The sequence below is a fragment of the Pogoniulus pusillus genome, chromosome 12 (genome assembly GCF_015220805.1).
Source record: "Pogoniulus pusillus isolate bPogPus1 chromosome 12, bPogPus1.pri, whole genome shotgun sequence".
Classification (NCBI taxonomy): domain Eukaryota; kingdom Metazoa; phylum Chordata; class Aves; order Piciformes; family Lybiidae; genus Pogoniulus; species Pogoniulus pusillus.
The window spans coordinates 10,357,635-10,381,096 of record NC_087275.1 but is presented as its reverse complement, the minus strand read 5'-3'; the positions used below and the strand labels follow the sequence as shown (position 1 = coordinate 10,381,096).

General features: G+C 41.1%; 1 protein-coding gene across 3 annotated transcripts in view; it reads right to left on the bottom strand.

The window, feature by feature from the left end:
• USP25 (ubiquitin specific peptidase 25) overlaps positions 1–22,192 on the bottom strand; it is an 82,959-nt gene extending 60,767 nt beyond the window's left edge. The window contains exons 1-3 of one of the 3 annotated variants that reach the window (XM_064152327.1): positions 21,448–22,192; positions 2,011–2,088; positions 322–466 (exon numbers count right to left, since the gene is read on the bottom strand). In XM_064152327.1, coding sequence (XP_064008397.1) covers positions 322–466; positions 2,011–2,088; positions 21,448–21,492 — 268 coding nt within the window. In that variant the 5' untranslated portion in view covers positions 21,493–22,192. The remainder of the gene's footprint in view (positions 1–321; positions 467–2,010; positions 2,089–21,447) is intronic. The other 2 variants (XM_064152328.1, XM_064152326.1) reach the window with 2 other exon arrangements.
• Between the last annotated feature and the right edge of the window lie 1,270 nt (positions 22,193–23,462).

Below are 23,462 nucleotides of genomic sequence, written 5' to 3'. Positions count from 1 at the left end.
ACTTTATTTACTGCATGATCCCAAAATATCTTCTAAAATAGAAAGAACAAAAAAAAAAAACCCCAAAACAAACAAAAAAAGCCCATAGAAAACTCAGCAACTCACCCTCTGATCAATACCACAGATATATGTAAAAGGTAATGTTTAATGATAGTTTGAATAATAATAATGACTTAATAAAAAAATACACTGAAATAAATAAAGAAAGAAAACAATCATCTAAAAATTGTCAAAGAACTATCAGCAGGTTTACAGTAATCTCAGGCAAGTTTTTTATTTCCTTGCATTTAAACTAAACTTACGGAAAGAAACAATACCTACTGGTGTCTGCCTGGCTGCCCACGCTGATGTATCTGTCATTTCCAGGAAGGGCTGTTTGATAGTAAGTTGCCTCTTCTAGCTGGGGAACCTTGGCATTCTTTGCAGTGAGGAAAGCCACAGCCAATTCCAGATTGCCATTGCTGTCCTTTAAGCATCAACAAAACAAGAAATGGAAGTCCCCTCACCATTTTTTCATAACAGCAAAGGACATTACAAGCAACTTGTAAGACACATGACACATCATATTTTCAAGTGAAATACTGACTGAGAAAGCAAGTTTACAAACTTGACATATTCTGCACACTTTACTGTTTTTAACTAAAATAAACATAAAACATCTTGAAAACATTACTTTGATAGAATTCCACTTATTTCAGAAAAAAAACTTACAAATATTGTGGTGTTGGTCAACTTCTCCCTCCCATTCTCCAAGCATTATCACAGACTTCAATAGCAGTCAAGGGAGTTCTTCCAAAATTTTACCATTTCATTTCTAAAGCCAGAGGTGTTGGCCTTTATGGGGCAACTATGTACATATTTATGCTGAACCTGAAGTAGTAAGTATGTGTATGTATGTATGTATAGATATATATACACACACACACTATATAGTATATATATGCATATATATATACTATATAGTGTGTATGTATCTATACATACATATATATACACACACATACACCTACATACATATGCTAGTTTGAGGTAAACTGGAATATTTTAATAAGAGAAAATCAGATTATAGGCTGCGAAAAGAAAAGCAATGGTGATGTCTAGTTCACTTTTAGGCTTGCTGAGATGTATAAAAATAAGGACACAAACACAGGTAAGACAGTGCGTGTGTGTCCCTGTCTGTTAGATTCTGTGTTTCTCCCAGGGGTTCTTCTGTGTAACTAATCCTTCTGCTTCTAGCCTCCCCTGCCAATCCTCCAAACTCACCTTGCACATTAGGCATACTCAGAATAAGGCAGAGGGATGGAAAGAAGGTGGAAGGGTGCCTGGGAGCCCTTCCTGGGGGGGCAGGTAACCCCAAACCATCACATCTTTATTTTGGTGCCCAAGCTACATACATGTGACTTAAATTCACTAAACTCTCATTCATCATATATAAATGGCTAACTAGCTCTGCTTAGAGGCAGACAAGGCTTTTTTAATTACCTTCCTATATAATTTGAGGAAACAGAACACAGGAAAACCTGCCCTTCTCTGCTTCCATCTAACAATTCTTCTGTACTGTGAAAGAATTTACAATGTTTGAAAAACAGAATAGTGCAATAGCAAATTAGCCAAGGGTGGCCAGTTCAAAGAGAGTTCTTAATTCAGTATAGTAAGCAGGATCTGTCTGTGATAGAAAATTTAATCACCCCTTGACAGAAAAGTACCACTTAATTCACCAGAAGTTGACCAGCTGTATTAACACCAAAGTATCTCAAAACGCTTAATCCAAAGGCTAAAAGTCAGTCAAACATCAGATTAATTTTTGTATCAGTACCACAGCAGATCAAGATTCTTTCTACAGTGAACAAGCCATCAACATTACCAGCTTTTATCTCCTGAAGCAGGTGTAAAAAGTATTCAAGCTGAGAATGGGTGGAAGGGAAAACAAGAGTAAGAAAGAATGTTTACAGCTTTCACAAGCAGCCAAGACATACATATTCAACTAAAAGTCAGACACATCCACCTTACCTTTAGTGCTTGTTGCAGTACCTGGATGTCATTGATACCAGTGATCTCCCTCAGCTGATTTAAAAATGTCTGCTGGTGCTACAAACAAAATCAGATCATCAAAATGAGAGCCAAATAACAACAAAAGCAACTACTAATAAGAGCATGCTTCTCTACAAACATGAAATGTATTTGCACATAATACCTAAGCACCACAACAGAGCAGAGCCTTTGCTATTCAAGTTTGTCTTATTTTCAAAACCTGGGCACTTTTACTTCTCAAGTGGAATGAGCTGGTTGGGTTGCTTTTGGTGAGGGGCTTCAAATGACAAAAAAAATGATGATGGGTGATCTTATCCAACACAAGTTTAAGTAGTATGTCTAAAGCCATAATAGGCCCTCTTGAGCAAACAAAGCTCCACAGCTCCGTCTTCAAAGGGAACAGGAGAAAACAGTTTACACAAGTCCCACCGAAAACAATTTCTTCAACTCCAAATTATTATCAACTCCACTATTTCCCCAACATACAAAACTCCCAGCCATTCCAACCTCAAAACTAAGACAAATACTTGTCTTCACCCATCATAGAGGAGTTTAAAGATAAACACTATAGAAACTTCCACAGAGCTTCTGAAGACTACAGCAAAGCATTAACATTAGTCTTAACCACTATTCTAGATTAGCTGAATCCAACTCTTCCAAATCACAGCATCAGTGAGTATCCATGACTGAGTCTGGAGTAATACTTTGAGTTAGAAAAGAGTAAGAGGTTTGGGTCTTTTAAATATTCACTTCCTAAATATTTTGGGTCTTTTTTTCCCTTAAAAAATCTGGTCCCACTCCTGTTTAGAGGCAACAGACGACTCCCTGTGTTCATGCTCAAATACCACATCACAGAAGCAAAAGGCAGTCATTAAGCTGGAACAAATCTTGAACTCCAGTTAACCATTAAAACCATGAAAATACAGAGGACTGACTATCGTTCCATATTAATAAATTCCATTCTTCCTTGGCTGATGGGAAAAGGAGAAAAGCTTGGTGGTGTTTGAAAGTTTGTCATCACACCCTGAACTCAAAACAGTAATTTCTTTTATAAAAAGAGAAGATTTTGATAGACAAAAAGAGTATTTGCTATCAGTGATGAAAAATGGTCTCATGTTGCTGCATAAATTCAGTTAAAAAACAACTGTAATTGTCTTGTGGTTACTTCTAAAATGCTTTTCTTTAAAACAAATTGTTTGAAATCAAATATTCAAATACCCTTACTCTCTCTTTATCACAGCTCTGTAGGGAGAAGGAAATTAAGAGCTGCATGAATGCTGAATTCCTCAGTGTGAAATTAACCTGGCAGGCACTACTTCATGCCCTAATAAGTTGAAATAGAAGGCGTATAGTTCAGGATGTTTATGAATTACATACACAGTCTTCCCTTCATTTATGATCCTAAGGGACACTGCTAACAATCCAATTTGCAGGTTTTTTTTTTCTTCTCTCCTCTAAAAACCCTGCTATTGGCACAAGAAAAGTGAAGTGATGCGGGAAAACAAACTCCCACTTTATTCCCATCTCTCACTCCCTCATTGTTTACTCTGTGCATTTCATAGCACCATACAAAGGCTGCATTTGTTTCCCCTATAAAGTTGCTTTCCTGCCCCTGGATCCGGCAAGAAGCAAAAGAAAAGAAATAGACAAGTAATTACAACAGCATTAAAACTGGCAGGAGCAATTTAAGGGCAGAACATGGCATCAAAATGGATTCCTTTTTGTATTCACTACCAATGTGATGCCCAATAAAATGGGAAGTATTTTCACTATAAATTATGATGACAAGAAGTTAAAACAGATTTTCAGGTCTTTCATAATGTATACAACTCTTGGAAAAGCTGACTAGAGAGTGTTCACTGCTTGTAGCAATTTAGAAAAGACAGAAGAGACACAGTTTACCAACAAGGTCTTAGCAGTTCAGAACATTGTTTGCTAATTTATGAATACAGCTGTGACTTACAAATGTAGACATTTGTATCTTATATCCAGATTCCAGCATTCTGTTTTAAGGCTGTGGGGTTCAAGGCCCCCTTCCCAAAGACATACACATGTAACAGATCAGAACCAGACCCAAAGCTACTCCTTCCCCATCAAGAGATGACTTAAGTACCTAAGTATACCGTTTTAAGACCAAGTTGTTTAAGGCATTCAGGTCCAAAATTTCTAACTGATCATTACATGAACATCACAGAGATTCCACAAGCATCCCAGTTACAAGTGACAAAAATTAAGAGGAAAAATAATAGACATCCTGAATATCTTAAATGGAGCTGAACTGCTTTGGGACCACAAATACCTAGTTCAAACGCTACCAGCTTTTCAGAGAGATGCTAACAAGCCACCATTAAACTCTCACTGAGTTATTTCAAATAACACAGATGTTAGAGAATGATAATACTCTTTCTTTCCTAGAAGGAGAAAGAAAAAGACAAAAATGAAGCAACAGGAAGAGTGTAATTTCATTCTACTCAATGTGTTCCTGTAATACCTGCCAACAGGTTTTCAGAAACGATTCTGGTAACTGCGTAAGCCATCCAAAAATTCCTTCATGCACCATTCAGCTGGTGGCCTTCTCTGCCATGCATTCACCATTCTCTCAAATCTGACATAATCATCATATTTTCCATGCACAGGCCTTTCTTGCAAGTGTACATTTAACTTCCCTATTTTTCTCCTTTACTGTCGTGCTGACAGCATGTTATCACCCATGAAATTACGTTAAGACAGGTAATTCTATTTCTTCTCATTACAAATGACATTGCAGGCAGCTACTATCAAGCCCTTTCCTCATTCATTAATCAGGGGACAAGATTCAATTTTCTTTCTGCTTTTGAATTCACTTTAAAAAGTTTATATAATGCAATCATACCCATAACTCAGAGAGATGGTATTACTTAATTCTTCATGTAATTTTAATTTAGTGCATCTTTACCAGACTGCAGAAGTCAAAACAGGTAAAGTTTATATGGTTTGAATTATTTTCCTTTAGTATATGCTAATGTGGCACATGGGGTGATTTTAGAAAAAAAAGTGGGTTTTTTTCTTTTACTATTACTAGTAACTGAACTTTAGAGATTAATTTCTAATGCAACCAATAAATGCAACTGCAATTAGTACTTAATACAATAATTAGAACACACTTCCACATATGCAGTGAGCCGCTCTGGTTGCTCCTATCAGTGCTCCTTCAGATTACATCTGCCCTTGAAGCTTTACTCTTCTTGGACCTTGGACTAACTTCAGCTGAAGTGGCAGTAGCACACAGATCCTCAAATGTCTGCACATATTAACGTAAATATTCTTAAGAATTATGATCTTAATTCACTCCAAAACACCCAGAAGAGCTCATTCTACACTAAAGCAAAGACAGAAAAATGAAGACTGTGGCATACTAGTATTTACAAGTGTCTGAAGCATCTACGCTAATATAAGGCAATTAAATCAGGTCAATGAGGGAAGATTCAGAACACAACTATGAGTACTACCAAAGAAGTTGCCATCCTTTCCTGATTCCCCATATTTTCCAGCTGTGCATTAGTAGGAGCTCAATTTAAGAAGCAACCTCTCTTTCCCAAAGCAAATCCTAAAACATTATTGCAGTGAAATGAGGTGCAGCTACCAATGCAAAGAACTCATAATTCAGTCCTTTTGGAGTCTGTTTGTATGTACCCACTTCTTTTCGTCACCCCTAATGCTATAGTGGCCCTGAGATCCAGCTGCTCACACCTCTCAGTCCCACCACATCAGGCAACTCTAAGTTCTCCAGGGCTTTCATGCATGAACTATTCCCAGCCTTCTCCCTTCCTGTCTCTCCAAGGTATGCAGTATGTATGTCTGAGCTTCCAACTCTTGGAAGATGTTAACTAACAGGAAATTCTCCCATTTTCCTGGATGGAACCCAAATTTGTGTATTAGGAATGCATGCCCTTAATTCCAATTCTTTCCTTTTTCAGCCATCCCTTCCTTCCTCTCAGGAAATGCCTAATTAAGATTATCTGGTTTATAACCTCACACAATAGCATATTCAGTAGCTGTGCCAGTGCTAGTGAGGCAGAAAAGGATCTACACATATCTGTTCAGGAAGACACTGTACCCGAATTAATTTCACAACAGTACTGTAAACTCTGATAACTTATCAAAACCAGAGCAAAAATCTAAATTACACAACTGCTTTTTTGGACAGGGTAAATCTCCAAAGTTTATTAATTCAGAATAATACTGCAGATAAATCGGTAGGGAGCAGGGGGAGCAGAAATAGCCACCTTTTGATATGCTCCATTTGTTTCTTTTCTCATCTCTGTGGCTTCTGAGGAAGTGCATGCAAGCTTTGGCTTTATTCATGGCAACATCCAATTATTTACATTTGCAACACAAAATATTTTCAAACTTAGAAAATAAAACAATCCTCTCCAGTTTCAAAGCATGAAAGATGAGATATCCCAATCATTACCAGGAGAAAAGAGGGCCTAGTGCCTCACTACGCGTTTAATTTTAACAGTATGTAACAAAAATGAACTATGTGAACCCTGTCCTTCAAGAGATGAAGAACAGACAAAGAGGGGGAAAACTGCAAATACCACAAACAACTTCCTCAGTCTCTCCAGACAAATCCTACTTACTCTATTTTTCTGCACAACACTGATTTATACGACCTATTTTTTGGAAGGAAATTTGAATGACATTGCACAACCTATTTTATATTGAAGACAATTCTAACGTAGCTTTATCTGCAGAGGACCTGCTAATAGTACCATCTGCAAACAAGCGGCTAACAAGCTAGTTTCCTCAAATTATGGTGCTGCAATGAGAACACTCAGAGATTAGAGGAATGTAAACCTCTACAAAAAAGGCTTTACATTTCTGTGATAAACAAAGAGTTAACATATGAAGTACAGCACAATAAAGACTGTCACTCACTTCAGCGAATGTCATTTTTTGCCACATTAATCATATCTCCCATGAACAGTCAAAAGGCCCACAGATACTGCTCAGCATTATGGCTTCCAGCAATACAGATATATCAACCATCTTATAAATTAACTGTTGGTCAAGTTCCAAACAGTCAAATAAAACCCTGCTTTGTCCACAAACATACTAAGTCGAAACACAGGGAGAAGCAGCAACTCCAGAAGGCTTTGCCGCATGCCTTTGCTCTGTACTCAAGATTTTTCTGTGCATATAAATCTGTACATTCACAAGTGTGTGTAAAAACATATTTTTTAAAGCAGTATTTTGGCAAAGGCCAAATTAAATCTCTGCACTGAGTTAATGGTGTTCACTTTTACAGTACATCCTAAAGCACAGGGGAATTAGGTTCCCTTTACTGGTATCTGCTAACTGGTTTTCCCTTTGTTCGGTCATGAAAACAGAAACCTTTTCTTACATGACATCCTCAAAGAAAGTAGGTAAAGATGTATTTTTATACACATACTAATAAAAAAATGCATTTCAGCTTTGGCTTCAACAAAATCACCTGTGGAGAGCAAAAGGACATGCACAGAGACTGTAGATTTTACACTCCAGGACTCTCCATGCTGACTGCCAAAACCTGCCAATTACAGCAGCAGCTTGTGCAAAGTCGTAATTACCCACCTGCAACTGGACTGAGAGCAGACTTACTTCAAGGAAGCAAAAGGACATGATGTACAGCAGTAACTTTCAGCTAAGCACTGCCTGGACCAAATAAGTCTAATAGGAAAAAGGCCAGAGTGCATTACAGTCCTCCCTGTAAGAGGACTTCTAAAGCAAAAAGCTTGAGTGCATACAGTTCTCCCTAAAAAAAAATAAGGAAAAATCCTACTTAATCTTATGATACATATATAATATTTTATATATAGATATAATTAGCATTATAATATGCTAAGACAGCATTCAGACTCTCTCACCACATTTCTATGGTTTCCATAAAAAAAAACAACCCAGGGCTGTTCTACTTTGACTGAAAGTGCTTTTAACGAATGACTTGAATGAATTTCAGTACTTGATATTCAAGACTCTACAAACATGAGAGCACACATTTGCACGAACACTCACTGTTCTGAGCCTTGTGTACATGGACTCAATCAAGACTCTGACTTTCCAAACTATTTCACCAATAAGCAAGAAAACTTCTTCCACATTCACATGGACAGCACAGGAAAAGAATGATGCCAAAGCCAGATTTCTCACATAGCTCAGGGAAAAGACTAAAGCAAAAGGGAAAGCATTACTTTATTATATATATCTTCCTAGGCAAATTTTGAGGTGCTAAAGAACTGGAGTAGTAATGCAACTGGATGAAGCACCACTGAATACATTCATACAATAACATGGATAGCATTCACAAAGCAACAGAAACACACTCCCTTGAACGCTTCTGGTGGATTTTGTCTCATTTTCCCCCAGGCCACAGAAATGATGAAACTCAGTCCCAGAGATCAACACAACTATCCTGCAGATCTATTGCCTGGATTACAACTAAATGCACTCAGTTTATATTATCAAAAGACTTGAGAAGAAAAAGAAAAAACAACTAAAACCATATAGGTAATAAAGGTAATAATTATGAAGGCAAAGCATGAGCAAAAGGCAGCAAAGCCATTTCAACTTTTATCTATTACAACAGAAGTGTCAACTGGATCAAAATTCTTGTCATTTCCATCAAAGCAACATAATTTAAATCCAGTCCTCTCAATCACAAGAGAAGCAAACAGAAATGTAACTTAAGTTCTATCTTTAATGAACTGATCCGTTAACACTGCTGCTTGAGTGATGAAGTATATAAAGAATTGTTTCGTTTCACATTTCTAGCTCTCACTGATAACTACTCCTGAACTAGCTTCATTGATAGGCTGATGATCACAAAAGGATAGGAGCAGCCTTAGCACTTACTGAAAACTTAAAAGATGTCAGAAATACAAAAACTATTGAGATTTTGAAGTCTGCATTTTAAGTTACTCTCATTTGTCAAATCCTGCTCAGTGCAATAGTAAGCTTCCCAGTAACAAGGACAGCAGCAATAAAAATGAATTAACTACCACAAAACCAGAGAGTTCTTTAGTTTAATGCAACTCGATGGAAGTTAAACATCATAAGTATTCCATGGAATGGCCACAGAAAACATTGTTTCACATAAAACTGCTTTTGAATTCTTACACACTCCAGTTAACTGCGGCTTCTCCAAAGCTGACATGGTGGTGGCACTAGCACACAGTACCTGTAATCTAGATATAAAATTTGGAAGGATTCCCAAGAGTCCACTCATGGACAACATCTGGTAGTGCCATGTCTCAGCAGCACACTCCAATCTCAGTTCACGTCCTGGCCCCACCTCAACACATTTGGGCCCCCACAACAAAAACGCTGCCAAGAGCATACACAAGCCATAGCAAATTAAAACCAATGGGCACAATGACAGGTGGCATACGGATAGAAAGGAGCATGACACACATACAGCTCTGTGTGTATATAAATACATATACACACACACATTTTTCCAATCATGCTTCACTATTTTCTGTTGTAAAAGTTTCCTTTTTCACTTTTTCTTCTGTGCATAGACACTTACCATCATGCCTTACCATTACATTCTACACCATATACGCAGGAAGCACCACTAAGACATAAGTTTTCTCCTTACAGGAAAGGCTTTTGCCCAACGTATCATCTTGCCTGAGGTCTACAACAATGCTGCTAAGATACACATTTTAACTCTGCACTTTGAGATAGTCTCCTTTTCACCTCAAAGTTTAACCCATCACACCACACACAAGATATTCTGGCTCATGTTTGAAACTCCTTTCATCACTTGTTTATTATGTCATTGAAAGGCTAAGACCTACCTCTCAACTCTAAGTGACACCAGCCTATTCAACTGTTTAACTTTTTATGCAGGAGGTTTTTTGTGTGTTTGTTTTTTCTCCCAAATAGCCATCATGATACTCTCAACCTGTTCTGCACAACACAGAAGAGTTCCCAAGAAAACAAAGTCAAGCGATCTCCTCTGTTCTCCTCACTTTGCTGTTGTGATATAAAGGACAGCACCTCTAGAAAGAAGCCAACCAACTCCAGAGGCTGTGGATGTCTTCAGATCCCAGTCTCTGAAATACTTGCAAACAATAAAGTTTGAAGAGGCTGTTAGACTACAAGCTGTGTCTGGAAAGTCCGCCATTCCTCTCAGGCTGTGACTCTTGCAAGTGCTGGCCAGCCTAGGCTAGTGCTGCCAGACACTAGCCACTCCTCCCTCTGAGCCATCACTGTCACTTGCCTGAACTACCTGCAGGCCAGACCAGGCTCCCAAGCGATCAGAAAGTTGCTCTTTGCTTTTAGTTAACTTTTGACACAGTGAGTGTCAAGGGTGGAACAAGGGAAAAAACAAGTCCAAGACTGGGCCAATTAAAACTGGACTAAATTGTTGTGCAGAAGAAGTCTTAAGAGAATTAACTGGTTTTCTGCTTATTTTAATCCTATTTTTATCCAGTGAGAGAAACTAAGGGGTGGAAAAATAACAGCCTCCTGCAGTCCTCATCCTACTTAGGCACTACTGCACAAAACTTACTCCAACAATGGTTATGTATAAAATCCATACTGTAACACAGATCTGATGCTCCCGGTGTGCCTTGGTGCTCAAAGCTGCACACCAATGAATTCAAACACTCAGGCTCACTACCACACTGGCTGAAATCCTGTATATGCTGTTCTTCACTCCCTGCTTTACGTATTCACATCCAGAACGACTTAATTTACAGTTGGAATCAAGATCCCACCTCGCTCCAAGCAACTTCATTACATGTCTCAGGTAAGCAATACCATGAACAAAATTTCCACACAAAATTCAGACTAGTACATCACAGAAATTGTAAATAAAAGGTCTATATAACAAAGAGTTCATGGTATTCAATAGCAGGGACACATCTGGGCAAAGAGCTCAGCCATCTGCCTTGAATAAAGGAAGAAAAAAAAATGACTAAACTGATTCCCTAAATAAATGGGCCTTGAAATCACAGAGTATGCACATACATATGCACACTCACCTGCCTGTCTCTTGAGACCACCAGGCCTGGTTGCCTAACACCACCTTCAGGGCAACACCCCTAGCAGCACACCCTGGGCTCCAGGGGCCCCAGAAGCTGCACCCAGCAGATTGGGCAGCCCCCAGCAGCTCCTGATCATTCTGTCTGATGCTTCCCACTTCATGGGCCAAAAGAAACTAGACGAGACCCACACAGGGGACTGGAGAGGAAGAGCAGAGAGGAAGTGGCTCAACCCCACTTCAGATAGACCTGTCAGAGATTAACTCGTTTTCAGCCTTAATTTAGCCCCTTCGCCCAAATCCTTAAACCGAGGTACATTACAAGAAGAAATTCCATCAGAGAAGCCATGCACCATTATTTCAAATAGTCAGTGTAAAGTAATAGCTTATTCTGTCTCCTACCAATAATTTAAACAAAAACACTGTGAAAAGACACAGATTGTGAACTTGGGCAAAAGAGGGCAAATTAAACAAACTCTGCAGAAGAACAGGACTACAGATGACAGAAACCTAAAATCCAGGTCAGTATCTAACAGGTTCCCTGCAAGGTGACATGTTTCTGACAGAAGTTCCAGCTTCTCCAAGCAAGGCAGCCTTTCCTGGGTCAAGTGCCAGGAAGCCACTGGCACGTGCTCTATTTCTGCAAAATGCCCACTGGAACATCACAGTGTGCCAGCCTGTGAAGGTCAGCAAGCAGCTTTTATCTGTATTAGGTAGTAATCTCAACAGACGCAGGCAACAGTAGAATTAAAATGACTCTCAAAACAATGCAGACACCACAGTACTTAAAGATGTGTTAAGCTTTGCTCTAAAGATCAGCATGTAATTTTACTATCTCACAATTAAACTCTAAATCCAGCAGTGCGTTCCACAGAGGGCAAATAACACTTTCTCAGCCATTTTCTGTCAAGGAGAAAGAGACAAGGCTGAGAATCTTCGAGTATTTTTCTTCAATGGACTTTAAATTATTGAATTTTGAAATGCACATTTGCCTCAGCTCCCAGGAAAGCTGAACATATTACATTCCAGTATACAAGGACACGGTCTCCAGAAACTTATGATGACTGTGGTTTATAATAGCTACGAGTTATAACTTAGCCTTGTCAGTCTTCCCTGTCTCTTGGACACTGGAATGGGCTGCCCGGGGAGGTGGTGGAGTCGCCATCCCTGGAGCTGTTCAAGGCAAGATTGGACGTGGCACTTGGTACCATGGTGTAGCCTTGAGCTCTGTGGTAAGGGGTTGGACTTCATGATCTGTGAGGTGTCTTCCAATCCTGATGATACTGTGATAGTGGCGGTAGTTATGGTAGCATCATCAATTCTGTAACATCCTTCAACACTCCACACCCAGGCTGAAGCTCCATAGGCTGACTTGAGTAGAAGGGGGTAAGAAAGAATCCTGTAAAGGGTTCATATTTTTGAAAAATAATTTGAAACAAAGATTATAAATTCCTTGATACCTTCCTAGCAGCAGTTGCCCACCGAACAACAGCAGTAATGAACTCCAACAAGCAAAATTTCCAACTCTTCTACTCAGTAAGGTCATGAAGCAACAGTGCTTTCAGCATCTCCTCTGGGGAGAGCAGATAGATTCAAACTCCTTTCTATAGTAACACCACAGTCTGTACACCACACACACACTCCCAGTCAGCACTAGAAAACAGATAGCAGATTCACCAGTCCTGAAATCAGCTCCAGAAAAAGGTTCATAGCAACATGCCAAGTTTGCAAGAGCTGGAACTGGTGATGATGGGGAAATCTGTTTATCTTCACCACTGATAAATCCAGAGGTCTCCCAGCACTGAACCCAAAAAAGCAGCTCATTCAGCTCTGGGCAAGAGGACAATTATGATCCATCCAGGCTTGCCACAAGAGATATTCTACGGATTTCAGCACCAAGTCCCATAAAGTACATGCAAGACTGGAGAGAATTTCATTAAGATGTTGGTTATTTTTCAATTTCCAACAAGTAAAGGAATACAGACAGAAAGAAAAGACTAATTCTAGTTTCCCATTAGAGGGGAGAAAAAAATAAAAGAGTACAAGAAAGTTGTAAGGTTTCTGAATTTAAAAAAATCTTGCCAATTATTACCATTAAATAACTAAAATATTCTAATTTAAGAAAAGGTGGTGGTAGTGGAAAAGTCTCCCTATTAAAAGAGCATGGTACTCAGGTGCGAAATTACATGAGAAGCAGAAACTGAACAAAGACAACAAGTGCAAAAATAGCTAAGAAAAAAGAAGAGAAAAGCAAAGGTAAACAACTCTGCAAGCTGTCCAAAAGCTACAAAGTTTTGGGATTTTTTAAGTTTCTCAAAAAAATAACCATGTGACAGCTTTTAAGCTTGTAAATATTTTTTTCCCATGACTCTGTGCCACCAAGACAAAGCAGCAGCTAAAACCCACAAAATATAGTAATGCTTCTCAGTCATACCACAAGATTTATGGGATACAATGAAACAGAGTATTCACTCCCCTAACCACACCATTTATGCCCATGCATTTCAGAAAGTGCTTTAAAAAAGTACATTTCTAACAGGTGTGGGTCTCAGGAAAAATTCACTTTTCAGAGGAAGAAAAAGAAACCAAACACAAAAGTGGAGGAGTCTGTTCTCCCCATCTCCTCCACTTCTGAATAAAGAATGCCACAGGACTTTCCATACCCTGCCTTTTCCAGCTGCTTACTTTAAAGCATTCTTAAAGCACACAAAGCATACACTGGAACGTAAATTAATGCTACTTTCAATTTCCACACTGCATTTTTTCCCCCTGAAACCCAGCAAAAACACAGCTAAATGAACTGGTCAAAATAGTTTGGGGTTTTTTGGTTGGTTGGTTTTTAATTGAGATTTTATTGACATTAAGAAAGAGTCATTTCTAGGTTGAAAATATGAATACAAGTTTTCAGCATAAGTATCTGACTTTTCTTGAAGTCAGCAGTGAGAAGAATCTGGCTATCACAGAAATCATGCATGACCTCAAGCCAAGTATTTACTATGCACCAAATACAATAGAGGGTAGTAAATCTGAGCATGCAATTCAGAATTCAAAACTTCTGCTTCTCACACTCAGACCAGCCAGTTATAAGAGAACTCTTTAGATTATGCAGTAAAAAATGAGTAAAATTATGACATGTCCAGTTGGTAGGAAGGAGCCACACAGGCATATAATGCCACTGTATCACATTCATTTCGACAAATTCTGCCTAAAGTAACATATAAGGGTTCAATTAAATTTAAATAGCTGTGGATCATGCCTTGAAAATGCTAATGCTTCTCTGAAAAGCTTCTGTTAAATACATTATTCTTGTCTACATGTGTTTACAGTAAAGATAAAAAAAAGACGCTTTCACCTGATGGCTAAGAAAAAAAATGAGAAAAAAAAAGTTTTAGTCAAGGATATCACGAGGACAACTTGCATTTCCTTGACACAAACTTGCTTGACTACTGCCAAACAGTTGATAACAGAAACATTTTAAAAGAAATACTGTGTGAGGTGTATCTTTTCCCAGCAAGAAGGCATCATGTAAAATACAGAAACCTACTATTAACAAAAGAATCAGGCCAAAGCTGTGTCTTTCAGAATAACTACTATTAGAATTTGTGATTTACATACACAAACCTATGTCAGGTCACATTTCCAAAGTTAACATATTTGCTCTACAGCCTATAAACTGTTTCAGGTCTTAAGTTCTTTGTACTCCATCTCGCTAAGATTCTTATTTCAGACCTAACTTAATACTGTGGAGAATCAATGTTGTCACCTCTCATAACAGTGTTGTTCCTGTTAAATTCACATCATTAGATAACATCAGGTTACAGGAAAACTTTGATGCTAATGGCTTTTAACACACTCTTGAATTTCATCTGTTACGGCAAAGAACAGCTAGCAACACTTTGAAAGGCATGAGAACTACAAAACCTAACCAAAAGAAAAGTACCATTGCCATTTCATATTGCAAGAGTCCACAGCTAAAAAAATTTTCTGTGATTTTCAAATACTTGCAATTAGTGTTGTTACTGAACACATGAAAAATCAGTCCACAATTAAGCATACAAGAACTCACAAAGCCTGCATCAGATGACTGAAGCCACAACACTTTGTGTCAAGCTGCCCTTTACACTCAGGTCCCAATTCTTCCTTCATAGCACTTCATGGCAATCTCAACACTGACTTGGAATGTTACTTAGCATCTCATTTGCACTAAAGCCTAAGACCACAAATCATGCACCACATTCACCAGGAAAACTGCTACATAGCTCAGCATGTTAAAACCATCCCTCTACCCAAAGATGAAGTTCTGCAGCAATCACCAGAAGGTGGTACAACATTTCTGCCACTTCAGATCACAAGCCAGGGAACTCACGCCAAATATGCAGCTAAGAGGCAGTCTTACATTCCCTCTACTTACTTCTGAAAACTAGGATGGTAATGCAGAGCAGAGAGGTGGTATGGACAGAACTGATCAAAAAGAAATTTCATGAAATTTTCCATTTATGGTCCACAGAGCCCTTAGCCTACTGCAAGTTTTAAAGTCCTAAAGAAATCTAGTGACAGGGACTTGAACATCTCTCCTATAAAGACCCAGACAACTGGTTAGTCTTGATAAGACTGAAAGGGGATCTTACCAACAACTGTATATACCTAAGGGGTGGGTATCAAGATGAAGGTGCCAGTCTATTTTCGGTGGTGCCCAGTGATAGGACAAGGAGCAACAGGCACAAGCTAAAATTCATGAGGTTCCATTTCAACGCGAGGAGACACTTCTTTACAGTGAGGGTGACAGAGCATTGGACCAGGACGGCCAGAGAGGCTCTGGAGTCTCCTTCTCCTTCAGAGACTTTCAAAACCCATCAACATGCATTCCTATGTGGCCTGCTTTAGATGATCCTGCTTTGGAAGGGGAGTTGGTCTCAGTGATCTCTGGAGATCTCTTCCAATCCCTAACATTCCATGATTCTTTATTAAAAAGTGATAAATCTATCACTGGGATCAAAAGCCCACAATGCAAGTGGAAATATTAACGCTGTAAGAAAGCAACATGTTAGCTGGTGATTGTACTCAACCATAGCATATACTACAGCTGCTCTCCACTCTCTCTGCAAGCTTAGCTGAAGCATGTTGGCACAACACAGCTTATGACACTCATATTCAGCACACCTTTAATATAAGTAACATCAAAAAAAAATCACACTTGTTGTTCAGAACACACTGTTGCCAAATCAAGTTGCAGGAGTTCACAAAAAAAATAAAATGCCATTTGTCACCCTGATGCAGAAAATAGGAAAAAAGTATTTCCATTTACTTGGCATAAAGCCTGAGTTTCTACCATTACAAAAGGCACACCTCAACTATCTGTGCAGCACCTAAAGCATATCCCACCACCACATCTTTACTTCAGTCTCACAGATTTAGATTCTGTTGCCACTGTATTTTCTCTTTTCTAAATATTAAAAAGTATAATTTATGACTTAAATACAAAATTAAAAATAATTAAAAAGGTGAAGAATTATTTTACATACAAGCAACTACTATGGTTCATAGCACTAGCTTTTCCCTTTTAGTGATATTTGACTGGCTATTGACCAGTACTTTGCAGCCCACCTATTGCACACTTAGCTCTCTGGCAAAAGTCAAATATTAAGTTTAATTTAAACTAATACTTGACTCCAGCCAAGTATTTTTGACTCTTGACAGATACTGACTTCTTTAACAGCACCCCAACTATAATCATGAGCTAGCAGAAGCAATCTTTATTTCCTGATGATAAAAAAAGTTAAGTCTACTTTGAATTAGTAAAATCAGTTTGAAACACATTGTCACAACAGCCTTTTCTACTACTAATACTCTGACTTGCTATTGCATTGTGACGCTATGAGTCAACAGTCCTCCATATGAGAAGCTAAGTACTGTCAAAGCATGTCTGCCAAAGACCATCACATCAAGAACATAGTCACTTTTTGATTGCTAAGTTTAACACATCCACCTAAAACAAAACACACACACAAAAAAAAAATCAACAGCAAAACATTCCAAATACAAAAAATCAAATGCATACACACAAACCCTTGTGACTCAAAGCAACCTTCCCCATCCTGACATAATCACAGTAGCTATTAGAAAAGAATTAGAAAGTGAAAGTGCTCAGCATAGTTTCATTTCCCAGAAAGTCTGTTCCCAGGCATATGGCTATTCTACTCAGTGAAAGCAAGGAAGTTTTTCCTGTTTCAGTCCAGGTCTTGGCAACACACACCACTACCCCACTCAGAATTTCATTAGTGAATGAAGTCCATAATAAAAAAGCCCAATCAACCAGGTAAAACCAAAAAGCCTTTTTAAAGAATTTACTCCTATATGAAAACAAAAAAGTGAAGACACGGCTCTTCAGCTTTTCCTTTACTTTTTATGATAAGGAGTACCAGGAATGTCACGTTCAGCTCCTAAGTTTTAGTCAGATGACGAGCTAGAAACTGCAAATCAGCATCTTCACTACAGAAAGCAAAGAGCAATAAATCATAAAGGAACCCTAGAAGCACCTCTGGGCTCCTCCTTAATTCCCCCATCACTGGCACTGCTAGCAATGGCTGTGATGGTGCGACTGAACAGGCAGCCCATCTGCAAAGAGATATGCAACTCATCCTCATTATGTGACCTCGGGTGCGTTTCTCAAATTCAAGAGAACACCTGCATGTCCGTCAGGAACAAGAGGGGCTCTGGCCACATGATGAGAGCAGGAGTCTGCAGCCTCTCAGATCCACTGGGCAAATGGTACATCAAACAACCCTGAACTCAACTGATCAAAAGACGAAGTTTTTAAAGGCTATATCCTATGAAGTTTTTAAGGGCTATATCCTATAAAGGTTGCCACCTATTGAGAAGAAAAAAAAATAAAATAGCACAACTCCAAAAATACTTTCCCTGCACACCAAGTCCTCAGTAGATACTCTTTGTGATCACCTCCTGTGATTCAGGACCACATTAACATCTGTTTCAACTGCTAGAGACATATGAGCAACTACCACAGCATTAAGAAGTTAGTGGCTACTACTTGCAGGAAAGAAAAGCAGTCAGTATCACATTATTAGCCCAGTTTTTCACTAATAACTTCATCAAACAAACAGAATGAGCAGAGCAGAAGCCGACATATGCTATCACAATTTTTTTCATAGAACCCCCAAAAAAGAGCATGGAAAATGAAATAAGTAGTGTCAGACTTGGCTTTACACCACACATTATTTCAAGCAGTAAATATCCTTAAAGGTTTGTGCTTCTTTTAAAACAAACAAAACCACAAACACACACAAAAAAGCACTACCACAAAAACAAGCTGAACTAACACACCTAACTATTATTCCTATGATTACACTACCAAAATGCTGCTGAATCGCAGGTCTGAAGTGAGTGTAGGAAAACAAAGGACAGATAACACAGGCTTTAAATCTATGTATTAATCAACGCTCAGTCTCTCTCCAAAAGCAGAACTTGACAATGCACACTGTTGAAAGCCCCACTAAGAGTCAGCCTTTAAAACATCTTCTTCAACCACCACAGTAGTTAAGAGCTGAGACATTGCTGAAACATGCATGACTTTTCCACAGTTTCTTCTAATCACTAAAAAAAATCACCATTCACCCCAGCCCCTGTTGCTGAACCTGCTTTGTAAGGGACAGTGATCATGGGAAGGATCTGTGCAGCATGAAGGGCAGCCTGGGACAGTCTTCTGGTAAGAAAATTGACATACCCATACATCCGCACAAGCTGCCCCCATGGCACACATTAGCTTCTCATCAGGAAAATGCCTGACAAAAAGTATTTTACTAGACAGAAATACAGACAGAACACAAGAAGAAGCTACTGCTTCTTTTTTTTTTAAACTTTCCAGGCCATTTCCCTTTATTTACATGCTTTACTCTTAAAATGAACATCAAAGATAATCTAACGATGTTAGAGAAGCACACAAGAGCTGTGAGCGTGGAGATGAATTATTTGCTTCAGAAGTTAAAAGTTTACTTAGGAGTCAAGATGACCAGTAAATATGAAAGAAAAATGTTTCTTTTCACCCAATCCAAATGGCTTCAATAAACGATAAACTAAAGATAGCTTCAGTGGGAAATGGGTTGTTTGTAGTTAGCTCATTTAGTAATACAAACCTACATCTCCAAGTACTATTGAAGTTTGACACATACTTCCTGTATGACAGTAAGAAAACATCTGATGAACAATGTTGGGAACCACAGTTCTGAGTAAGGTATGCTGATGACTCAGGCATCTCTTGGAAAACCAATATATTTCTCCTTGTATGTGGTTTCTTCAGACTAACAGAAAACAATCATGACAAACTTTGAGGTTTCCAGAACAAACTCTTATTATTTGTGGAGCATGGGATTTTCTTCTTTTGAGGGAAGATGATGAGTTAGTGGCATGGTAACCTCTCCACCTTTCAGTTATGCATCAGCCCACTGTACCTTCACATTTTTTCTTCTTAAATGCAAACAAGATGAACAGTGTTAAAGCTTGGCATTCATCATTCATTAGTCTCACTAAGCAAAGAGATACTCACTTTGGACACAAACAGTTTTTTTTTGCAAAATACTCCCCCCTTGCCCCAGTGTGCAAACGGGGATAAAATGGGTAACAAGGCATTTCAAATAATAATCAGGAAATGCAACAGAAATTAAAAAGAAAATCCCTTATTGTTTTAGTTTCTCTAGATACTTAGCCAAGTACCCACTAATCATAGATGCTGACTAGAATTTTAGAATTACTGCTAATTTCAGGTTTTATTGCAGTATGTATCTACCACAATCAATCCTTTAAAATTATTCATGTTTTTAAAGTGATATATTCCTGAACTACTGACCTGCAAGCAGTATATTAGCTGAAATCTGTAACATATATTTTTCAGATTTTGGAAAGTGCAAACTACAGTCCATGTGGTACTATGAAACTGAGTATGTGACAGGATATGGGATATTAAGGAAGTGAACCATCAACTACAGGTTTTACAAAAGATAACCCTGCTCGCTAAAGCTGTCAGCTACACAGCAGCAGCAAATGAAGCTGTTGAACACAGAAGGCACAAGCACAGAATGAAATCTGCCAGCCTAACTCAGCTCAGTAGCCTGCTAGCATAACCCAACTGAAAAGACCACCAGCTGAGGAAAGATGCGACAAAACTAGCGTTCAGCCCTTCCCTTCCTGCTGAAGTGGGCAAAATCAATGCTATCTACTTCCAACTACGATAGCAGTCCTTGGCAAGACATGCCTATCCCTCCAAATGAGCTTCTTGAATTCAAGTAGGACCGTTTGAACCCATTGTATCTCAATCACCATGTTCTCTCACTGGTCACTCTTAAGAGTAGAGCCACTGAACTTCCACAGTGACTACAGAAAATTACACATCTCTCTATCCTCTCACAACAATACGGTATGGCATTAAAACAAACAAACACAAAAACGGGGAAGAGAAGGTATTCAAGTTAAGCAAACAAGAGCTATAGAAGGCACCAATTTTCTTATAAACATTTTTCAGCAATTCCCGGTGCACAGCAAAGCCGTGCATTCACTTAACCTCATTTCATGAGGCACGTTAACACGAGTCCCCCAATTCAGCACTTTTTTACTCCAGCAAGAGCACGTCACGGCGTGCTGTGTGTCACACGCTGGAAATAGAGTTCACCTTTAGCAGACACAGATGCCGGCAGCAATCAGAACGTGCATCTGCAGCATCTCCCGCCCGGCCCACGGCTTACACCGGCCCGCGGTCCCAACCAGATACTCGGCTCCCTGTCCTGCTTGCTCTACAAGTGCAACAGGCCCGCTCGGGCCCCGGCGTCGTCCCAGCCCGGGGCTGCCCGTTGTTCGCCGGCCTGGAGAGTGATGGGTCTCCCCCTGACCGCGGGGCGCTGGGAGAACGACCCGGTGCGCAGCGAGGCTGAACGAGGGCCAGGGTGACGGCTGTCCCTCACCGCCCGGCCGCGCCCCAGTGCAGCGCCCGGCCCGCGGCACCCCTACCGCGAAATTGCGGTCGCCCTAGCCCCACTCCGGGGCTAAAGCCTAGGGGCTAGTAGAGGCCGCAGCGCAGGTTAGGCCAGACCCTCCCATCGGCCAGGGAAAGCTTCTCAGGGGTTCGCGGTAGGTGGGGAGGTTACGACCCGGTTACAGTGGGGGAAAAGTTGCCGGCGGGGCAGGGGCCGGGTGTGGGAGCAGCCGTAAGAGGCGCGCAGGAAAGGAGCGGCTCCCTGAGGAGTAAGGGCCAGGCCCGGTAAGGCCGACGGGCAGGGACACGGCGAGGGGCGCACGGCCAGCTCCCAGTCCGGGCTCTGGCGCAGCGGGAGGGCCCTCACGGCGCGGCGCAGGGCGGCAGGCCAGGCTGGGCCATGCCGTACCGGCGTCTCACTCACCTTGGCGGCGCCGCCGGGCTGCAGTACATTCTGCTCCACCGTCATGGCCCCCGCGCGGCTCCCGGCTGCGTCCCGGGCTCGGCGGGCGGCGACGGCGCCGTGCGGCAGTGGCTGGGCTGGGCCCAGGCTGGGCTAGCGGAGCAGGAGGAGGAGGAGGAGGAGGAAGAGGAGGCGGCGGCGGCGGCGGCAGAGGAGGAGGGGCAGGAGGGGGAGCACGAGTCACCGCCAGGCGGGCGGGCCGCCGAGGCGGGCGGCCGCCATGGGGCAGCGCGGATCCGCTCAGGCCCCGCTGTCACTCCCAGCACGGCCGCCGCCGCCCAGCGTGCTGGGAACGGCGAGCGCGCTGGCTGCCACGCCCTCAGCGCGGCCCGACCCGCGGCAGCAGCTCGGCAGACGGTGCCCTAGCGGCACCGCCCTGGGCACCTGCCGCGGGCGCAGCCCCCGCCACGGCTTCTCGTTTCGTTCGCGCTCGGCGGGACTGCTACTGCTCTACCCTTTTCCCGCGGTATTTAGACTGAGCGCCTCCATCTTTGTGGCCGTGTCCGTCCTCTCGGGATAGCGCCAACCTGGCTTTGGTCTCGGCGGTAGTGCCTGGAGTTGCTGAATGCCTCGGGGTCGCACCGCCGGGGAGGACCTCTAATCCTCCGCCGGACGCGGCCTTCCCTTCGTCCTTAGCAGGGGTAGCCCCTTCGCACGGCATTCCGGAGAAAAGTGAAGTTTTCCCCGCTTCGCAGCGGCCGCCCAGGGGAACCGTGGTCTGGTCACGGCAGAGAAACCTGAAGCAGCTCGCTCCTGCTGGGGAGCTGCATCCCACCCCGGGGGTGTGTAGGCTGGGCGCAGGTTTCTCCTGAGGCATGGAAGCCCACGGGTGGCCTGCTCTGCTGGCTTGCCGGTTTGGCAGTCGGCGTCGTCTGTCGGCTTCGGGAATCTGACGCTTTCCAGGAGTTTTGCATGAAATTTCTGACCATTTTCAGCGTTGGTTGCAATGTCCACAATAAACCTTGGCACCAAACACCACTTAAAGTTGCAGGTCTCTTCTCTCCCCGTTTAGGTTTAACTGAGCTGTGAGGTGATGGGATTCAACATTCAAATTAAACGGGAAGGTCTTTAACTATTTAACTGCTGGTTTCAGATATCGGTAACCCTTAGTGAATTTTGGCATCGCAGATAAATGATATTAGGAATGAGATTCTCCCTCAGTTACTCTGCTCTGTAAAGTCAAGGAAAGGAAGGAGAGGGACTCAGCTCCTGGACTGATCAGAAGCAGCTTTGGGAAGTTCTGGGGATGCTAGACCGTTCAAAGTGCATTCAAAGTGAAGCAGGTGAAGAGCTGCAGAAGAACCTACATTTTGAATGCATGCCCAATAGTAGGTGCAAATAGCTGCATTTCATTTTGGCTTCTCAAGACAAGGAAGCCTGGTCTGTAATAGAAGCCAAAAGCTGCATGTTCTGATAGCCCTAAGTGCCTGGAAGTCATGAACTGGGACCTAATGCAACAAAATGAGCTGTGGTTACTGCTTGTCCATCGTCACATAGAGGGTTACATTTACCGTTCTGTAATTCAGTTCCCCCCTTTCCCCACAGGAGAGTAGGAATCTTTTTAAAGGTGAGGTTATCAGTTAATTCTGCAGCAAGACTTTGAACTTCAAGTAAAACACGGGTTTTTTTCACAGATCCTGACAGCCTGCAACTTGTCTTATTTCACTGTAGCTTCTGTGCAGCAGATGTTGCAGTTTGATCAATATTTGCTCTTTTAAGGTTTGTTGCTCATAAATTGTATGGTTTGTTTTTTTTCCTTACAGGTAGCAGTATACAAGGTGATGCTTAAAATTAATGTTCCCAAAGAATTTATTGTGTGAGAGGTAAGAAACTATGCAGATAATATAATGACATCAGAAATGCCTTTTAAATCAATTTTTGGGGGATAAGATCAGAAGTTATCTTTGCTCAGACTGATAAGTACATGTAAGAACAACAACAGTATTAGTTTGGGAGTGTTTTAAGAAAGGTTTTGT